The sequence below is a fragment of the Epinephelus lanceolatus genome, chromosome 4 (genome assembly GCF_041903045.1).
Source record: "Epinephelus lanceolatus isolate andai-2023 chromosome 4, ASM4190304v1, whole genome shotgun sequence".
Lineage (NCBI taxonomy): Eukaryota > Metazoa > Chordata > Actinopteri > Perciformes > Serranidae > Epinephelus > Epinephelus lanceolatus.
In genome coordinates, this window is record NC_135737.1 from 44992501 (window position 1) to 45007820 (window position 15320).

Below are 15320 nucleotides of genomic sequence, written 5' to 3' on the forward strand. Positions count from 1 at the left end.
ACTCACATTTACACCAGAGTGATGGAGGGAACAGACAGAGAGAGATGGAGAGTGGTAGCGAGGGAGGAGTGTGTGTGTGAGACGCTGGTGTTGTCATTATGCTTTCCCCTTCATTGGAGGCCTGCTCATCTGGCTAATGGGATTGGCTGCAGTCATTGCAGTGCGTGGGGACTGCACACACACACATGCACACACACTGGAGGCAGAGAGAAGAAAAGAAAGATGGATGGAGGATGAGGAGATGGAGGTGTGACTGCTCTTGTCAGGAGATTGCATGATGGGAAAGCCAATGGTTTCAATGGGAGAACACGGGTGGGGCAGAGGCAGAGAACAATGAAGAGGAGGTCTTGGTCAATAGCTGCCTATAAAGATGGAGCACGTGTATTTTCATCGATGGGGGATTGAGAAATGGACGGAGAGAAAATGGGAGTGGGACGGATAGATCGAGTTGTCAATAGCAACCTCAAACCACTGAGAATGAAAAAGAGAGAAAAGAAATGATGCGTAGAGGGAGAATGATGGGTGGTAAAAGGAAAGGAGGAGCATGGAGATGCGTGGATGGATGCATGAGGAAAAAAACGCCTGGGGTTCTCACAGGAAGTGAGGTGAAGAGGGGTGAAAGACAAAGACGTAGGAAAAATAGGGTGGGAAAAAGAAAGAAAAGGAAGACGTTAACAAGAATACAGAAGAAGGGACAGAAAATGAAGAACAAAAACAAGGATGGATGAGGGCAGGGTGCAGTAGACGCAGGGTACAGGGGGTGTATGTCCCCTGCAGCTGCTGTGTCTGTCCCTTATGTACCCCGCACGAGTTGGACAGCCGTTCAATTCATTTTAACAAGTCAGAGCTCGTTCCTGAACGCACCGTGAGTGGGCGGGCAAGGTGTGCACTTGCTGCTTCTTTTGTTGTCATCACAGCAGAGACTCACTGTATGTCTAAACAAAATGCGCAACAAACAAGCCGGCAAGAGGCAGAGAACCCTGCACTCCTTTATATCAAAATATGAACGCTGAGTTACGAGGTTATGAGGCAGTTAAGCATTCAATACCGGATATTTGTTACCTCGGATAGATGTGGCTTGTTCAGGCGCTGCAGCCTTCAAAGACTGCATTTGAAGACCAATAGTGTCACATTGGCGTGAGTTGCGTGACCAAGGCTGTCCCATTCTGAAGGCTCCTTCAAATGTGGCCAAGAAATGCAGCCTTCTTTCCAAGAATTTGGAGGATGCAACGGATGAATGTGAATAATGTTAACTGTAACTCTCACCGTAGCAAGTTGGAAGTTGACATTTTCTGCCATATATGAAGAGGGAAGAGTCTCTGGAATCTGGCAATATAAGAACTGTACGAAAGCTCTGTTATACATAATTTCAGAGTAACTACGGTTCTGCTGTTTCATGAGTGGCTTCTCGCTATGACGCACGGTTGTGGAGAAAATCAATAGAGAAGCTTCTGCCACTGGGGGGCGAAATTTCGTGGAAAAAATCTGCTTTACGGCAGGAAACGCGTCATGTATTGTGAAACTGGTCGGTCAGCCAATCAGGGACTAGAGCTGGTCCTTATGAGGAGTTGGGCATGAGATAGTTAATAGAAATGGGTTGGGGCGAGAACAACTGGTTATGCAACCAGGAAATCCTCCGCAGACCAGACTGTGACATTTCAGAGACCGTTCAGTTTACCTGATGAGGTCTTCAAAGAACGTGGCTGCTGTCGTAGACCGTGAAGGCAGCGTCCTTAACAGGCTGCAGCCCCTGAATTGAGACACGGCTACTTTCTCTAATCTGCACAATATCATCGCCCTGCAGAGCCGGAGAGCCGCCGTTTTAGACGTGCTCATGTGTGAGTTTCACTGCTTTAAACAAGAAATTGTGAACACAAGGCTAACGTTACTTCTACAACAACAATCTAAAATATATATTGAGCAATCTCTGTCCGTAAAATACACCTGAGAGTCTGGTGCTCGTGCATGCCTACGTCTAAAACTGTGGCCATAGAACTCGCACATTCACACATCTAAAACGGTGATCTGTATTACTGCGAGAGAAAGAGGACGAGGCAGCTTTCAGGAATCACGACAGAGTGCAGGCAGCAGCAGCACTGACAGTCAAGAGGCTTCACAGGTGAGGAAAGGTATTAAGCAGTGTTTGAAAGAATACTGAAAATGTGTACTCAAGCAGAATACTGTTACATTACTAAAATATTACTCAACTACAAGTGAAACTACTGGTGATAAAAAACTACTCCTGATCAAAAACTACTCAGACTAAATGCTGATAAGATGGATGATTTTAGTTTAATGTGGCGTCACTTTTTGTTTCAGTGGCACTTTATTAAATGGCTTCTTACATCTTGATGCCTGGGGTTTAGGGTTCAAGCCAACACAACTTGAGCTCAGTGGCTCAAAGTTTGAGTTTGATCATTTAATTCATTATCCTGATAATTAATTAAGAACTGAAATTGTTCCTCTGGGTGCTACCCACTGCAGAAGACGACCTCTTTTCCCCCTCACTTTTGAAATGATGGCTACATGCCTGGATGAAGGAAAGGAGATGGAAAGGTAGAGGGGTCAAAAGAAGGAAAGCAGGATGTTTCATGATGATTCATTCATTTTTAACCATCCATCATCTCATCCTGAAACACACAACTGTCTAACAGACAGATGAAGCACTTGTCTGGAGGTTCTTTTTACTCGCCCGTCACCTTTTCACCCCTCAAAGTGCAAATTCACACTGTTCCTCCAGTTTAACAAGAACCCAAATTTTCTTCTTCTGTTTTCCTGTATTTATACGACTGTCAGCTTCTTCAGCTGTGTTATATCTTCCACTGCTCTCTTGGACAGTATATATGTGTACGTGTGTGTGTTTGAGTACACGCACGAGTGAGTGACAGAATCCAGCAAAGTACAAAATAGTACAAAAGAGTTTTTCTGTGGTCCATTAGTGGCCTCGAGAGGAACAAAGCTTCCTCTCCATCTGCTCTACTGGACAATGATACAACGGGCCAACACCTGTGCCATGACCCCGGATTCCTACTGCATGAAGCCAGACAATGTGTGTGTGTGTGTGTGTGTGTGTGTGTGTTTCAGGACTCACACTCTCTGTGTGGTTAGATGTGTCACAAGACGGAAGTGCTAGTTTTATGTTGCTGTGTTTTATCTTGCATGTTTTTATTGTGCTTAATTTGACTGTTTTTATTTGCATGCTTTTATTTTATTATCACTGGGGTGCTGTGATTTTACTTCCTGCTGTTAGTGCCAGATACCTGCACCTGGTAGAAAAGTCTCTTACAGACTGACAAGGAGGCAACCCAACCAGACAAGACCAATGAGGTGGTGGAGAGGAGGGCCTTTAGCAATGAAAATATGGAAATAAATAAGTCAAGGTGTGATGGACTGGGGGGAGAGAACAGCCTGAGAGGACGGCTCAAGAGGCAGCACCAAAAATGGAGCAGAGGAAGCTGGAGGGAAGCAGCACGAGAGAAAGGCAGCGAGGCAAGATGACACGGCGTCAGAAACAGCACAGCAGTCAGCAGTCCCTTCAGGGGTGGTCTGCTGAGAGACGCCGTGCAGAGGAGCGACCAGCGGCAACAACTCTATGGCGCATCACAACCAACTGTGCCAGATTAAATCAGTATCTCCCACCTCAGCTTGGGTGTAAGCGAGTGATGGCGCTGTGGACGAGTTGACTGCCGGCTGTCTCTTGTAACAGGTTGCCTGTGAACGTGTGGTTTTCCCAACGTGAAAGACTTGAGCTTCAATGTTGCGACGCCATATTGGCCTGAACCTGCTGCCAAATACCCTGCAAGACTGAGATAAGGATAGCTGATTGTTTTTAATCCTTGAGCTGCTTCCTTTGACCTTTCTTTTTAAAATATGTCTCTCATACGAAAATGCTAAAGTCAGCACAACACATTCTCACTGTGACCTCGTCACATGTCCACGTTTGGTCATGGACTTTCCACGTCCACATATGACGTCCAAGGTACCCTGGGTGTGTTGGTTGTTGACGTTCTGGGACGCCGTGTCAACTTCAGCCTGTTACATGCATTGTCTGTTTTCAAAATACACTTCTGTTTTCACAGGAAATGTAAAGTTTGCATACAGTCTCTTTCAAAATAAAAGCACTACATCGGTACAACAATGGACCTGCTTACATTTGGCCAACACATTTATGTGGTAGGTTGTAGGCAACAAAAGCACGTGGTTGGGTTTAGGAAAAAAGAACAGGGTGTGGCTTTACAATTTTACGGGAGACAAACACCGGCATCCCAGATGAGAGCCAGTGGTTGTTGGACACATCCACCACCCCTCCCACCCACCCTGCTCAGACATATTTTGTTGTCCTGCCGTGTTTCCCCCTGACACCACCATGCGCTGTTAAGCAATGACAGTGACAGGTGGCATATCATGCTGATGTGAAAAGACAGCTTTTTTTGTCACTGCCTGACGCCGGGGGTCGCTAACCATATGCCTGTTTTGGATGACTGAGTGAGAATGTGTTGTCCTCTCCAGGCTTCAGCCTATACCTGGCAGATATAATGATCAGCTCTACTTTAGTTTACTGTGTACTGATTTTAGTGCTTATTAGCAAATGTTAGCATGCTAACACGCTAAACTAATTTGGAGAGCATGGTAAACATTATACCTGCTAAACATCAGCATGTTGCAGCATGTCATCTATTTTAATCCTTTTAGATCTCACTGCAGCTTTTGATGCCGTGGATCACTTGATTTTATTGGAGCGTCTCAAGAAGTGGGTTGGCATCTCTGGCACTGTTTTAGACTGGTTTTACTCATATCTCCAAAATAGGACTTTTAATGTTGCTATTGGTGAGTGCAGATCTTCCACAGCATCTTTGTCTTGTGGAGTACCTCAAGGGTCAGTCCTTGGCCCGTTGCTCTTCTCACTCTACATGTTACCACTAGGACGCATAATCCGCAGACACAATATTAGTTTCCAATTTTACGCAGATGACACACAGCTTTATTTCTCTTTCAACCCTACCATCAACCAGCAGCTAAACACTCTCCAGGTATGCCTAAATGAAGTACAAATCTGGCTGTCTAATAATTTCCTTCAATTGAACCCAGACAAATCCGCAGTCATTATTATAGGCCCAGGCACCACACACAATCACATCTCACCACAACTTGGCTTATTCTCCACCAGCATCACCCCTAGCTGCAGAAATCTTGGTGTCATTTTTGATAGTAATCTCAACTTTAATCAGCATAAAACAACTGTCCAGTCTTGTTTCATCCAACTACGCAGAATCTCCAAAATCTGGTCCTTTCTGTCTCCCAAGAACCTGGAAATTGTCATTCATGCATTCATCACATCCCGTTTAGATTACTGTAACTCACTCTACTCCTGCCTAAGTAAACATAATCTTTCCAGACTTCAGCTTATTCAAAATTCTGCCGCCAGACTCCTCACAAATTCAAACAAAAGAGTACACATAACCCTGATTTTAGCTTCATTACACTGGCTACCTGTGCGTTTTAGAATTGATTTTAAGATTTTAATGATCACTTTTAAGGCCCGGATGAGAATGGCCCCTGAGTACATCAAAGACTGCTTAGTCCCATATGAGCCAAGGCGCAGGCTGAGATCCTCCGGTGGGTCCCTATTAGAGATTCCAACATCTAGATTGAAAACCAAGGGCGACCGGGCCCTGATAGCGAAGGCCCGGAATGGAATGACCTGTCGGAGGAGATCAGGCGAGCCACATCTCTGTCCTCTTTTAAATCTCTTTTAAAAACACACTTTTTTAAATGTGCTTTTACTTAATTGCTGTTGTCATCTAATAATGTACTCTAATAATGTCTAATGTTTTATTGTTTTTTTATGTTCTTATAATGTTTTTATATTATTGTCATTTTATTGGATTCTGCCTTTTTATTCTGCTGTTGTAAAGCACCTTGTAACTTTGTTTGGAAAGGTGCTATACAAATAAAGCTTATTATTATTATTATTATTATGTTAGCATTGTCACTGTGAGTATGTTAGCCTGCTGACATTAGCATTTAGCTCATTGCACAACTTTCACTAGTAACATCCTCAGCGAGCTGCAGGCATGGCTGCTTTTTCTTGTAATATCAGGGTGTTGATATTATTTTGGTTGTTGTGTCATCGTTGCTATAGCTGCATTTATAAAGGCAACACTGATAAAAGTAAAAATGTTTTTCATTTTCCACACAATATCCTTACTGATATTGAAATTGTGTTTTATTAAATGACTTATTCAGTGTATTAAACATATAACTGTAACACATAACTACCTAACAGACGAAGCAGCAGAAGAAGGGTGGATTGTTTCTCTTTTCTTCCGACAGGATTTTGTACGTTCATGTTTAAATTCCTGGTGTTGTCCCACTGTGAGTGCTAACTTCAGTTTTCCAGTGTCTGTATTTATTCGTGTGCGTGACGCTCGTTGCTTGCAACACGCTGTGTGACTGGCGAATAACAGGCAGCGGTGGAGAGACCCCTTGATGTGAGGAACCGGGACATTTTTAACCAAGTTCTCATAAGCTATGCTAATGAGCAACACCCCTCAGGAAATGGAATCGCTCTACTCCTCCACTTATATGTGCGTGACTCTGTGTGTGTGTGTGTGTGTGTGTGTGTGTGTGTGAGAGCTAGCAACGCCAACCTTTGTTTAAACCCCAATAAAGAACTTCCTGCAAGACAGAACCTGGAGACGGACTGGAGGTGGGAGGAAGATGGAGAATGAGAAAGCCAAAAAGAAAAAGAGATTAAAAAGAAAACGAATGGCGTCATGGAGAGGGGGAGCGGGCGATGAGGAGGAGGAGGAGGAGGAGATGACAGGAGGAAGAGAAGTGACAGAGGCAGAGATGGATAGAAAACAATGAGAGCGGTGCAGATGGAGATGAGGGAGAGTGGTGTTGGGGGACTGAGGTAGAAGAGGGGGAAAGAGAGGGTTATCAGGCAGCTGAGGAGGAGAGGCAGACAGATGGAGAGAGCTGGGGAGCAGCAGCCTGAAGAGAAAAGAGTTTGGTGGAGGGAGACACTGAGTCACAAAGTTACAGTCAGAGAGACAGGAAGTCTTAAAAGTTCAGTCTGCTACCTCCTACTGTCAAACAGCAGCCCATTCCCGCCAGGAAAAGAGAAGCGCTCGGATTAACCAAACTGGAAATATTCATGGCTTTTTTTCAAATTAAGAGACACAAAGTCCCAAAAATATGATAGTAAAATAAAATAAAGGAGCTCTCTACCACGTTACACATAATGATTCATTTAATAGTCAAGAGTCCTGCTCAGTGTGTAAAAACAGTTTGTAAAAAGTGTCTAGGGGAGATGGGCGGAGTTATCAGACATCATGTGAACCCCAAACACGCTGTATCGTTATCATGTCAACGCAACAAAAGCTCTCTGGTGCCCATTTAACTACCACGACACTACTGAGAGGAGTGGACGTGGAGAGAAGAACATGACATCAGCAGGAGGAGACCTCGTTAAGTTAGCTGTTAGCAGTTAGCAGCTAGTTATTGTTTCCTCGAAGCAGCCGGTGGACACAACCAACAGCTCACAGAGGTTGCATTGATTTACACTGTGAAGCGCTGAAGCTCTGTTCAGTAAAAATCAATATTGGACGAGGGTAAATTATAATGTCCTCGTGATGTGTTCAATGTAATCTTGTAAAATGCAGCTTTTGATGAGAAACTTGGATAAATTCAGCTGTTTGAAGAAGAAATGTGTTGATGTTCTCACAGCACTATAACATAGATATTAGAGATGAATTATGATGGAACATATATAGTAAAAAGGCTTTACTTATTTTAAAAAATGTTTTTCATGTGAAAGAAGGTTACGTTCAAGGTTGTTTCATCTTACTATATAATGACGAAAACTCTGTATGTGTCTGTTCCACATTTTTCTCCTCACTGACTTGGTCAATCCATGTGAAATTTGGCACAGTGGTAGAGGGTCATGGGAGGATGCCAATGAAGCAATATTACATCAATTGGCCAAAGGGGGGCGCTATAGCAACCGATTGAAATGTCAAACTTTGAATGGGCATATCTCATGCCCCGTATGTCGTAGAGACATGAAACTTTGCACAGAGATGCCTCTCCTCATGAGGAACACATTTGCCTCAAGAACCCATAACTTCCGCTTATATAGATTGTCCGCCATTTTGAATTTTTTGAAAAACACTTCAAATGGATCTCTTCCTAGGAAGTTTGAGCGATCTGCATGAAACTGGGTGAACATAATCTAGGGACCAATATCTAAAGTTCCCTCTTGGCAAAAGTTGGAAAACTTACTAAAACTGAGCTTCTATAAGGCAATGAATATTGCAGAGGGCGTGGCTCATCACATAAAGGTGTATAACATCTCAAGGGTTTCACCCATCACCACGCAACTTTGTAGGCATATGACCACACATAATCTGAGGGGACCCCTCCATTATTGACCCCATCAAACAAAATGGGGGCGCTAGAGAGCTCATTTCTTATCTAGGCCTAACCGCCATATGCATTTTTACTAAACTTGGTAGATATGTAGAACAGGACGCCTCAAGGTGACTGGAGAAATTTAACTCTAATTGGCAACTGGGTGGCGCTATAACAACAGAAAAATGCTTCAAAATGGCTAAAATGTGACCGATCGCTGTGGCTCCCCCTGTGGACCAATGTTGGTGTTTTTTTCTAATGTTTGGTATGACTAAGTCATGGTATGGTATGCTGTACATAATCACGGAAACTGTCAGTGTGTCATTCTGTCAGTCAGTCATTCTGTCTGTCCCACGTTTTTCTACTCACTGACGTGGTCAATCTATGTGAAACTGCACATAGGCATTGAGGACTGGCATAGGTAGAAGGTGACAAAGCTACCAATGGGTATGGACTAGTAAATGTGTATTATTGAATTTGTAGTGTAATGAAGGACTGAATGACTTTAAAACTGTTCATTTACTTTTTATAGAGTAGATTTCCGTGTTTCCCTGGAAAATAAAATAAGAATAAATAACAACAAAAAACAAAAGAAACACCAATAAATAAACATCAGTATCAGCTATACTTGTGTGCTCGCCTCGGGCACCAAATGTACTGGTGCAGCCAGTGGCTGGTTTGAATATGGGGACAGATGATTACTGCTGAACTGGTTATCTTTGTGTCACTTTGCATCACATCAACAACACGTGGGAGCTGACTGAGCACATCTGAATGGGATCTGGGACGCTGCTGTTATGTAGCATGTGCTGAAACCACTGAGCTATTGGCACTCCAGAGACTTCACATTTGAACAGAAAGCTTGTATTATGAGTGTTTAAAAGATGAAAGTGTTTACCAGGCAAAGAGGGTCTTATTAAAGACACTGTTGAGTCACATGATGGAAGTTGTTGGATTCAATGGTTTTGGAACTTGAGTCATACTATCAAGTAAAAGTCAATATGCCTCAGCCTCTGCAGCTTCGATCTTGACCAGCCTTTGAAAATCTGTCTGTTCTGCGAAAATGCTAAAGTCAGTATAATGAGATACAACTTCCAACACATTCTTTCTCCGACCTCGTCACATATTGACGTTTGGTCATGGACTTTCCACATCCAGATACGCCATCCAAGGTACCCTGGGTGTGTTGGTTGTTGACGTTCTGGGACGCCTATTACATGCATTGTCTGTTTTCAAAATACACCTCAGTTTTCACAGGAAATTTTAAGTTTACATACAGTCTCTTTCAAAATAAAAGCACTACTTTGGTAAAACGCCTTAAATTGACATTTTTTTCTTTTGAGGCCCTGACACACCAAGCCGACGGTCGGCTGTCGGTCAAAGTCGGGCCGTCAGTGAGCGTCTGTCGGCCTAGTTTTTGCGGTGTGTCCCGCACCGTCGGCACTTTGGTGTCAGCGGCTTTTCGGCTGATTGAGCATGTTGAATCAGCGGCGGAGCTTGTCGGTGAGAGAGATCACTCTGATTGGCTGTTCAGGTTTTATTCCCTCACCCCTGTAGCGAGTGAATCTGCCTGTAGTGAAACCGGGGCTAACCGGTGCTTCCTCCTCAGGCTCCACTTCACTCAGCTGCCTGAGACCCGCTGCTTCTTCCCACTTTAACCTGAATAACAAACTGGAGCTAGCTGTGAGGCTAGTGGAGCGTTAGCCGCAGCATGACCGGAGGGAAGCACAGCCAGTTAGCCTCCGCTAGTCTCTGAGCTAGCCCTGGCTCTCCATTTGTATCCGTTTGGATCCAACCGGAGCCTGTGGAGGAAACACCAGGACCATCTGGATGTAATAGTCTGCTACTTTGTTTATTTCATGCATTCCTCGGACTTCCGGTTTCCTTTTCTGCGTTATTTCCTCTCACGCAGGCGCAGAACGTACGTGCTACTTAGCTGTCAGACGTAGTCCATGTAGTGTGTTCAAATGCAACTGACACCGGGTGACGTGAGGCGACGTAGACGACGCAACAGTTGGCTTTTGTCGCTGCTAGTTCTTTGATGTCGGTTTGGTGTGTCAGCAAAAAGAAGTGGTCACGTTTTGCCAACACATGCACCTGGTTGGGTTTAGGGAAGCAGGGTTTAGCTTTCTGGCGGCAGATCATGCCAATGTGAAAGGGCGGCTTTTGTTGTCGGTGTCTGACGCCAGAAGTCACTGACCAAGCGCTGGTTTTTGACTACTACGGAGTGAGACCTGGTTCCAATGACATATTTTTTTTAATAATATATTTATAATTAACACTTATTAACAATATGTTGTATTCCTTGGTCAAATTGTTGATGTTATTATTCTGATTTTGTTTAGGTTTTGATATTGTAACGTTCATCATTCATCATCATCATCATTACACTATCATTATGTCTTCTTCACATTCTACACAATTTTATGAATGGCCAAAAAGTCTTGGGTGGGGCCAGGCCATGTGTTTCTGTAGTACAATGTTCATTGTTCAGTGTCAGTCATCACAGAGTGAACTGAGACATGTTTACAAAGGTAAATACAGTTTCTTTTACTGTTGTCACATGCTTAAGATGTGACTGGGATTTGATTCTGCAACTACACTGCCCCAAACACAACTGAAGAAAAATAAGAAGTTGATGTAACTTTCAGGATGCAGCTGCACAGCGAAGCCCAAATGAGCTGTACGTTCTAGCTGACTGAGTGAAAGTGTGATAAAAGGGAGAGAAGACAGGATGTCAGATAGACACAGGTGGAGGGAACAAAGACAGGGGGAGAGGATGATTGAAACATAGTGTAGAATCTATTACTAAAGCCATCAGGGGGGATGGATGGACATACAACTCAAAGAGAAGATTGGTAAACAACAAGGGAAGAGACGGAGCATTAACCCTGTCTCGTCTGCAACCTGAGGAGAAGTGAACCTGAGCTAATGGATGTGACAGTGGCGATGGCAGCTCTGCTTTTACAAAGGGGATTATGAATACCTTAATGATATGACTCTACTCAATGTGTACGCTTGCTGGAGTGTTGTGATTAAAAAGTACATTTCACAAAGGAGGCAGAGCTGCAGGAGACCAGATAAAAGAGTTGGGAACAGTAACCCCCCTCCCCACCGCCGCCGCCACTGAAAATGGAGCGCAAAGCAGATAGTAGACAATTTGATATGGAAGAGAGGTTTACACTGATGGGAGCTGAGCTAAATCACTGCAGAAAGATACTATCTTTTGTTGTGGCTGATAAAAGTAAGCAGCATAAAACACTAAAGAATTTTAAAGTGATGAATAATCTTTATTTGTATCCTGTAAAAACATGAATGGAAAAAGAAAAAAAAGCAGGTCATGAATTCAGTGAAAGCTCTGGTGGAAAACAAAGGCCAGTCTGTGTGTTGCATGATGCCACAGTGACCACGCTGATGTTATACTACATATATGTACATAACCATGTGCTGTCCACACTCTTGCTCATCTTAGGGGACTGCTCGTGTTAGATTTGTTGGATGTCCCTGTTTTTTCGCAGTTCCTAGAAGAAGTCGGAGTTTCACAGGTTAATGAACTGACTAGTTAACCTAAAGGATGGACAGTCAGGTGAAGGGTCATACACACTGCCCCATGACCTGGGTCCATGTTAAGCACTTGGAGGAAAAACATTTTTGTGCACCACTGCCCATCATCTAATCTCTGTAAACAGATTCTACATTAGTAATGGGAGTGTTCTGGTTTACGTCTGTAGTCGGAGTAGTATTGACCGATCATGTTTGAGCGGGCTTTGGTTGCATGCAGGTACACGGTCCATGTCAGGGGCAAATAAATGTTGAAGGCCGACACATTCTCACCCAGACCTCGTCACATATCCACGTTTGGACTTTCCACGTCCACATATGGCGTCCAAGGTACCCTGGGTGTGTTGGTTGTTGACGTTCTGGGACGCCGTGTCAACTTCAGCCTGTTATATGCATTGTCTGTTCTCAAAATACACTTCTGTTTTCACAGGAAATGTACAGTTTGCATACAGTCTCTTTCAAAATAAAAGCACTATGTCGGTTGCAAATTGATGTTTTATGTCCTTCAACAACACACGCACGTGGTTGGGTTTAGGAAAAACTAATAGGGTTTGGCTTTCGAATCTTACAGGGAGAGAACACCGGCTTCCTGGGGGAAAGTCACTACCCCTTCCATCCAGCCTACTTGGACTAACGGCGCCTTAACTTTCGTTGTTGTCCCACTGATTGACTGACCGTTTTCCCCTGACACCGCCGGGCACAATGAAACAATAACGGCGACCAGCCGCGTAGTATGTTGATGCAAATGGACGACTTTTTTCATTACCAAATGCCGGCTTTTGACAACTTCAGAGTGAATCAGGGTTGTGAAGGCATGGGTCGAAATGCAATCTTGTAACCCATCGGCTACCATCGACTTTTTAAAAAATGTATCTGCATTCATACGCAGATATCAGCGGCTTAATTATCGTCAGACCAATAGAGTGCTCCAGGGATAACAATTTTGCGAAGCTGATGCGGAAGTTAGCCTGTCCCTGGTCCCCTTTTGAAAATGCCTACAGGATTTTTCCATTTGATTTTGGATTATTGCAGAAAATAAGCTCTGTGGCAAACAAACATTTATGATAAGCCAGTGAGCATTGTCAAAACATGTTGGTGATTTTAATGTTCATCATGAACTAGCCATTTAATAAAGGCCTTTTAACTTTTGCACCAGAGAAGAGTTTCCTTGGATTTTGTTTTTTCAAGATGTAAAACATTTATGATACTTACACGTTTTGTTCAGCAAGATAATCTTCACAAATAACCACTTTTATGATTTTTGCAGGCTGAATGCAATCACTAAACCTGACCTATCTTAATGACAGTTGAGTCTGATTATCAGGGCAGGTAGCAGAGGGGTTTCTGGGAAGTGTGGTCTTAATGTGAGAACACTGTACACCTATACTGTTGATCAAAAACCATCTGACATCTTGTAATGTGTGAATGCATCCAAAGATGACTTAGTCAGAGTTGTCTAAACTGAGGCGCTGTCGTAGCACACAACATGGTGAGTTAGGGAATCTGAAATTGTGATAAGTTGATAAAATCACCTTCACTGAAGGAACCGTATTGTCATGAACTGGTGAGTCATGAAATCACCAGAATGTCTGAATAGGTCATGCTGCGAGACAGACAGGCAGACAGACAGACAGGCAGACAGACAGACAGGCAGACAGACAGACATGTATCCAGTCTCAGACATAAATGACAAGCAAGCAATCCACACGCCAGTCAGCCATGCATGATCGCTGAGCACGGTTGTGTATTTGTGTGTAGAGCACAGTGACTATTGGCGAGCTGTCAGTCGCTGTGACACACATCCTGACGTGCAGCAGCCCTCTACGGCCTCCCCTGGAGTCTGTCAAGAAGAAGAAGGAGAAAGAAAGTGTGTGTGTGTGTGTGTGTGTGTGTGGGTGTGTGTGTGTGTGTGTGTGTGTGTGTGTGTGTGTGTGTGTGTGTCCGTCCATGTGCGTGTGTCTGAGTCTGCAGGTGGTAGAAAGGTGTGGGTGTAGATCAATAATAATCAGCTGCAGTAGAAGTGGAAGTTCACCCAACAGTGACTCGCCTCAAACACACACAAGTGCACACACAAATACATGCACAGCAGCACTCAAAAACCAATCCATACACCTCGTGACACTGCGTTGTAGCCCAAACTGTAGTGACTGAACTAAACTGAAGGAAGTACACACACACACTCACACAGACACACACACAACAACCTCAAACAAAAGCGCTTACTCATGCTCAAAAAGTACCAACTCAAAACTGCCTGCGTCTAACTTCATTGATTTTCCATACACCTCCGCACCCTCATCTTTCTCTCCCCCCTCCACACCCTCGACCCTTGACCCCCACCCTGCCACCCACCCTCTTTCTTTACCTCTTCGAAGTGGTCTTGATGATGTCAGAGACCTTCTGTATGTAATCGGTGGCGAGCACCACGATCTCTTCGTCTTCTGAGAAGTTGTCGTGGAAGATTCTGTCCAGCAAGCGTTTCCAGTGAAGCTATGGTGAGAGGTGGAGTGATGTCGTTTTAGTTTAGGTAGAGTCATAAATTTACCCCTTTAAAAACAACAACAACAAACAAAACAACAAAAGCCTTACTGTGCTTACAAGTTAAATCCTGATCTAAAATAACCATGAAGCTCTAACCCCAACCCAACCATGAAGCAAACCATGACTAAACCTGCCAATCTGCAGCCCTTTTTAAACAGGAATTGTGCAAATTTGCAGTAAAGCCCAATCAGTCTTTTTTCAGCATTGGCAGTATAAAAACAAAATCAGGGAGTGCAGCAAAATGCCGCCTACCTACTTTTGTTTATACAGAATGTGCCTTTTTCGGGGCAATGGGGGGCGTGAGCAAGTAACAAAACATGTAGCTCAGCGTGTGACGTAAACAATGACGTGGGAGGGAAGCTGCGGCTGGTCAGGCGGCGATTCTCTCGTAAGTCGGCCCGTTCTTCACCGTCCCCGTCATCTGATGGTTAATGGCCTCTTCGTTTGCGAGGACAAGGAGGGCGCGCAATTCCTTGTCTCCCCAGTTGCTCATCTTTACAGTGTCTGTCAGGTTTGTGTTTCCCTCTTGCTACTAGCTGCTCGCTAATTCCTGCTATCAGCTGTTTCCTGTTTATCCACCGCCAGTGGCTCGCATGTGCGGCGTCATCAACAGCTCCTCCCACAAGTCATCAACAGCCCCTCCCGTTGCAGAAGGCCGCCTCGGTCTGTTTAAACTTAAAGGGTTCCGCCAATATGTCTACCCTACGAGGCGGAAAATTGGGCACCTCAGATCAACTCGCCAATCCGCCTTTGTGTGTCTAAACGCTCGCAGCTTGCCGGCAAAACGGCCCAACATTCGCGGA

At 44.2% G+C, this 15320-nt stretch overlaps 1 protein-coding gene across 4 annotated transcripts in view; it reads right to left on the reverse strand.

The window, feature by feature from the left end:
- Positions 1-15320, reverse strand: part of ecel1 (endothelin converting enzyme-like 1) — an 81047-nt gene that overhangs the window by 42678 nt on the left and 23049 nt on the right. For all 4 annotated transcript variants that reach the window (XR_013490993.1, XM_033631501.2, XM_033631502.2 and 1 more), the window contains exon 6: positions 14342-14466. Coding sequence is in view for 3 of the 4 variants with exons in the window: in XM_033631501.2 (XP_033487392.2) it covers positions 14342-14466 (125 nt within the window). In the remaining variant the exon portion in view is untranslated. The remainder of the gene's footprint in view (positions 1-14341; positions 14467-15320) is intronic.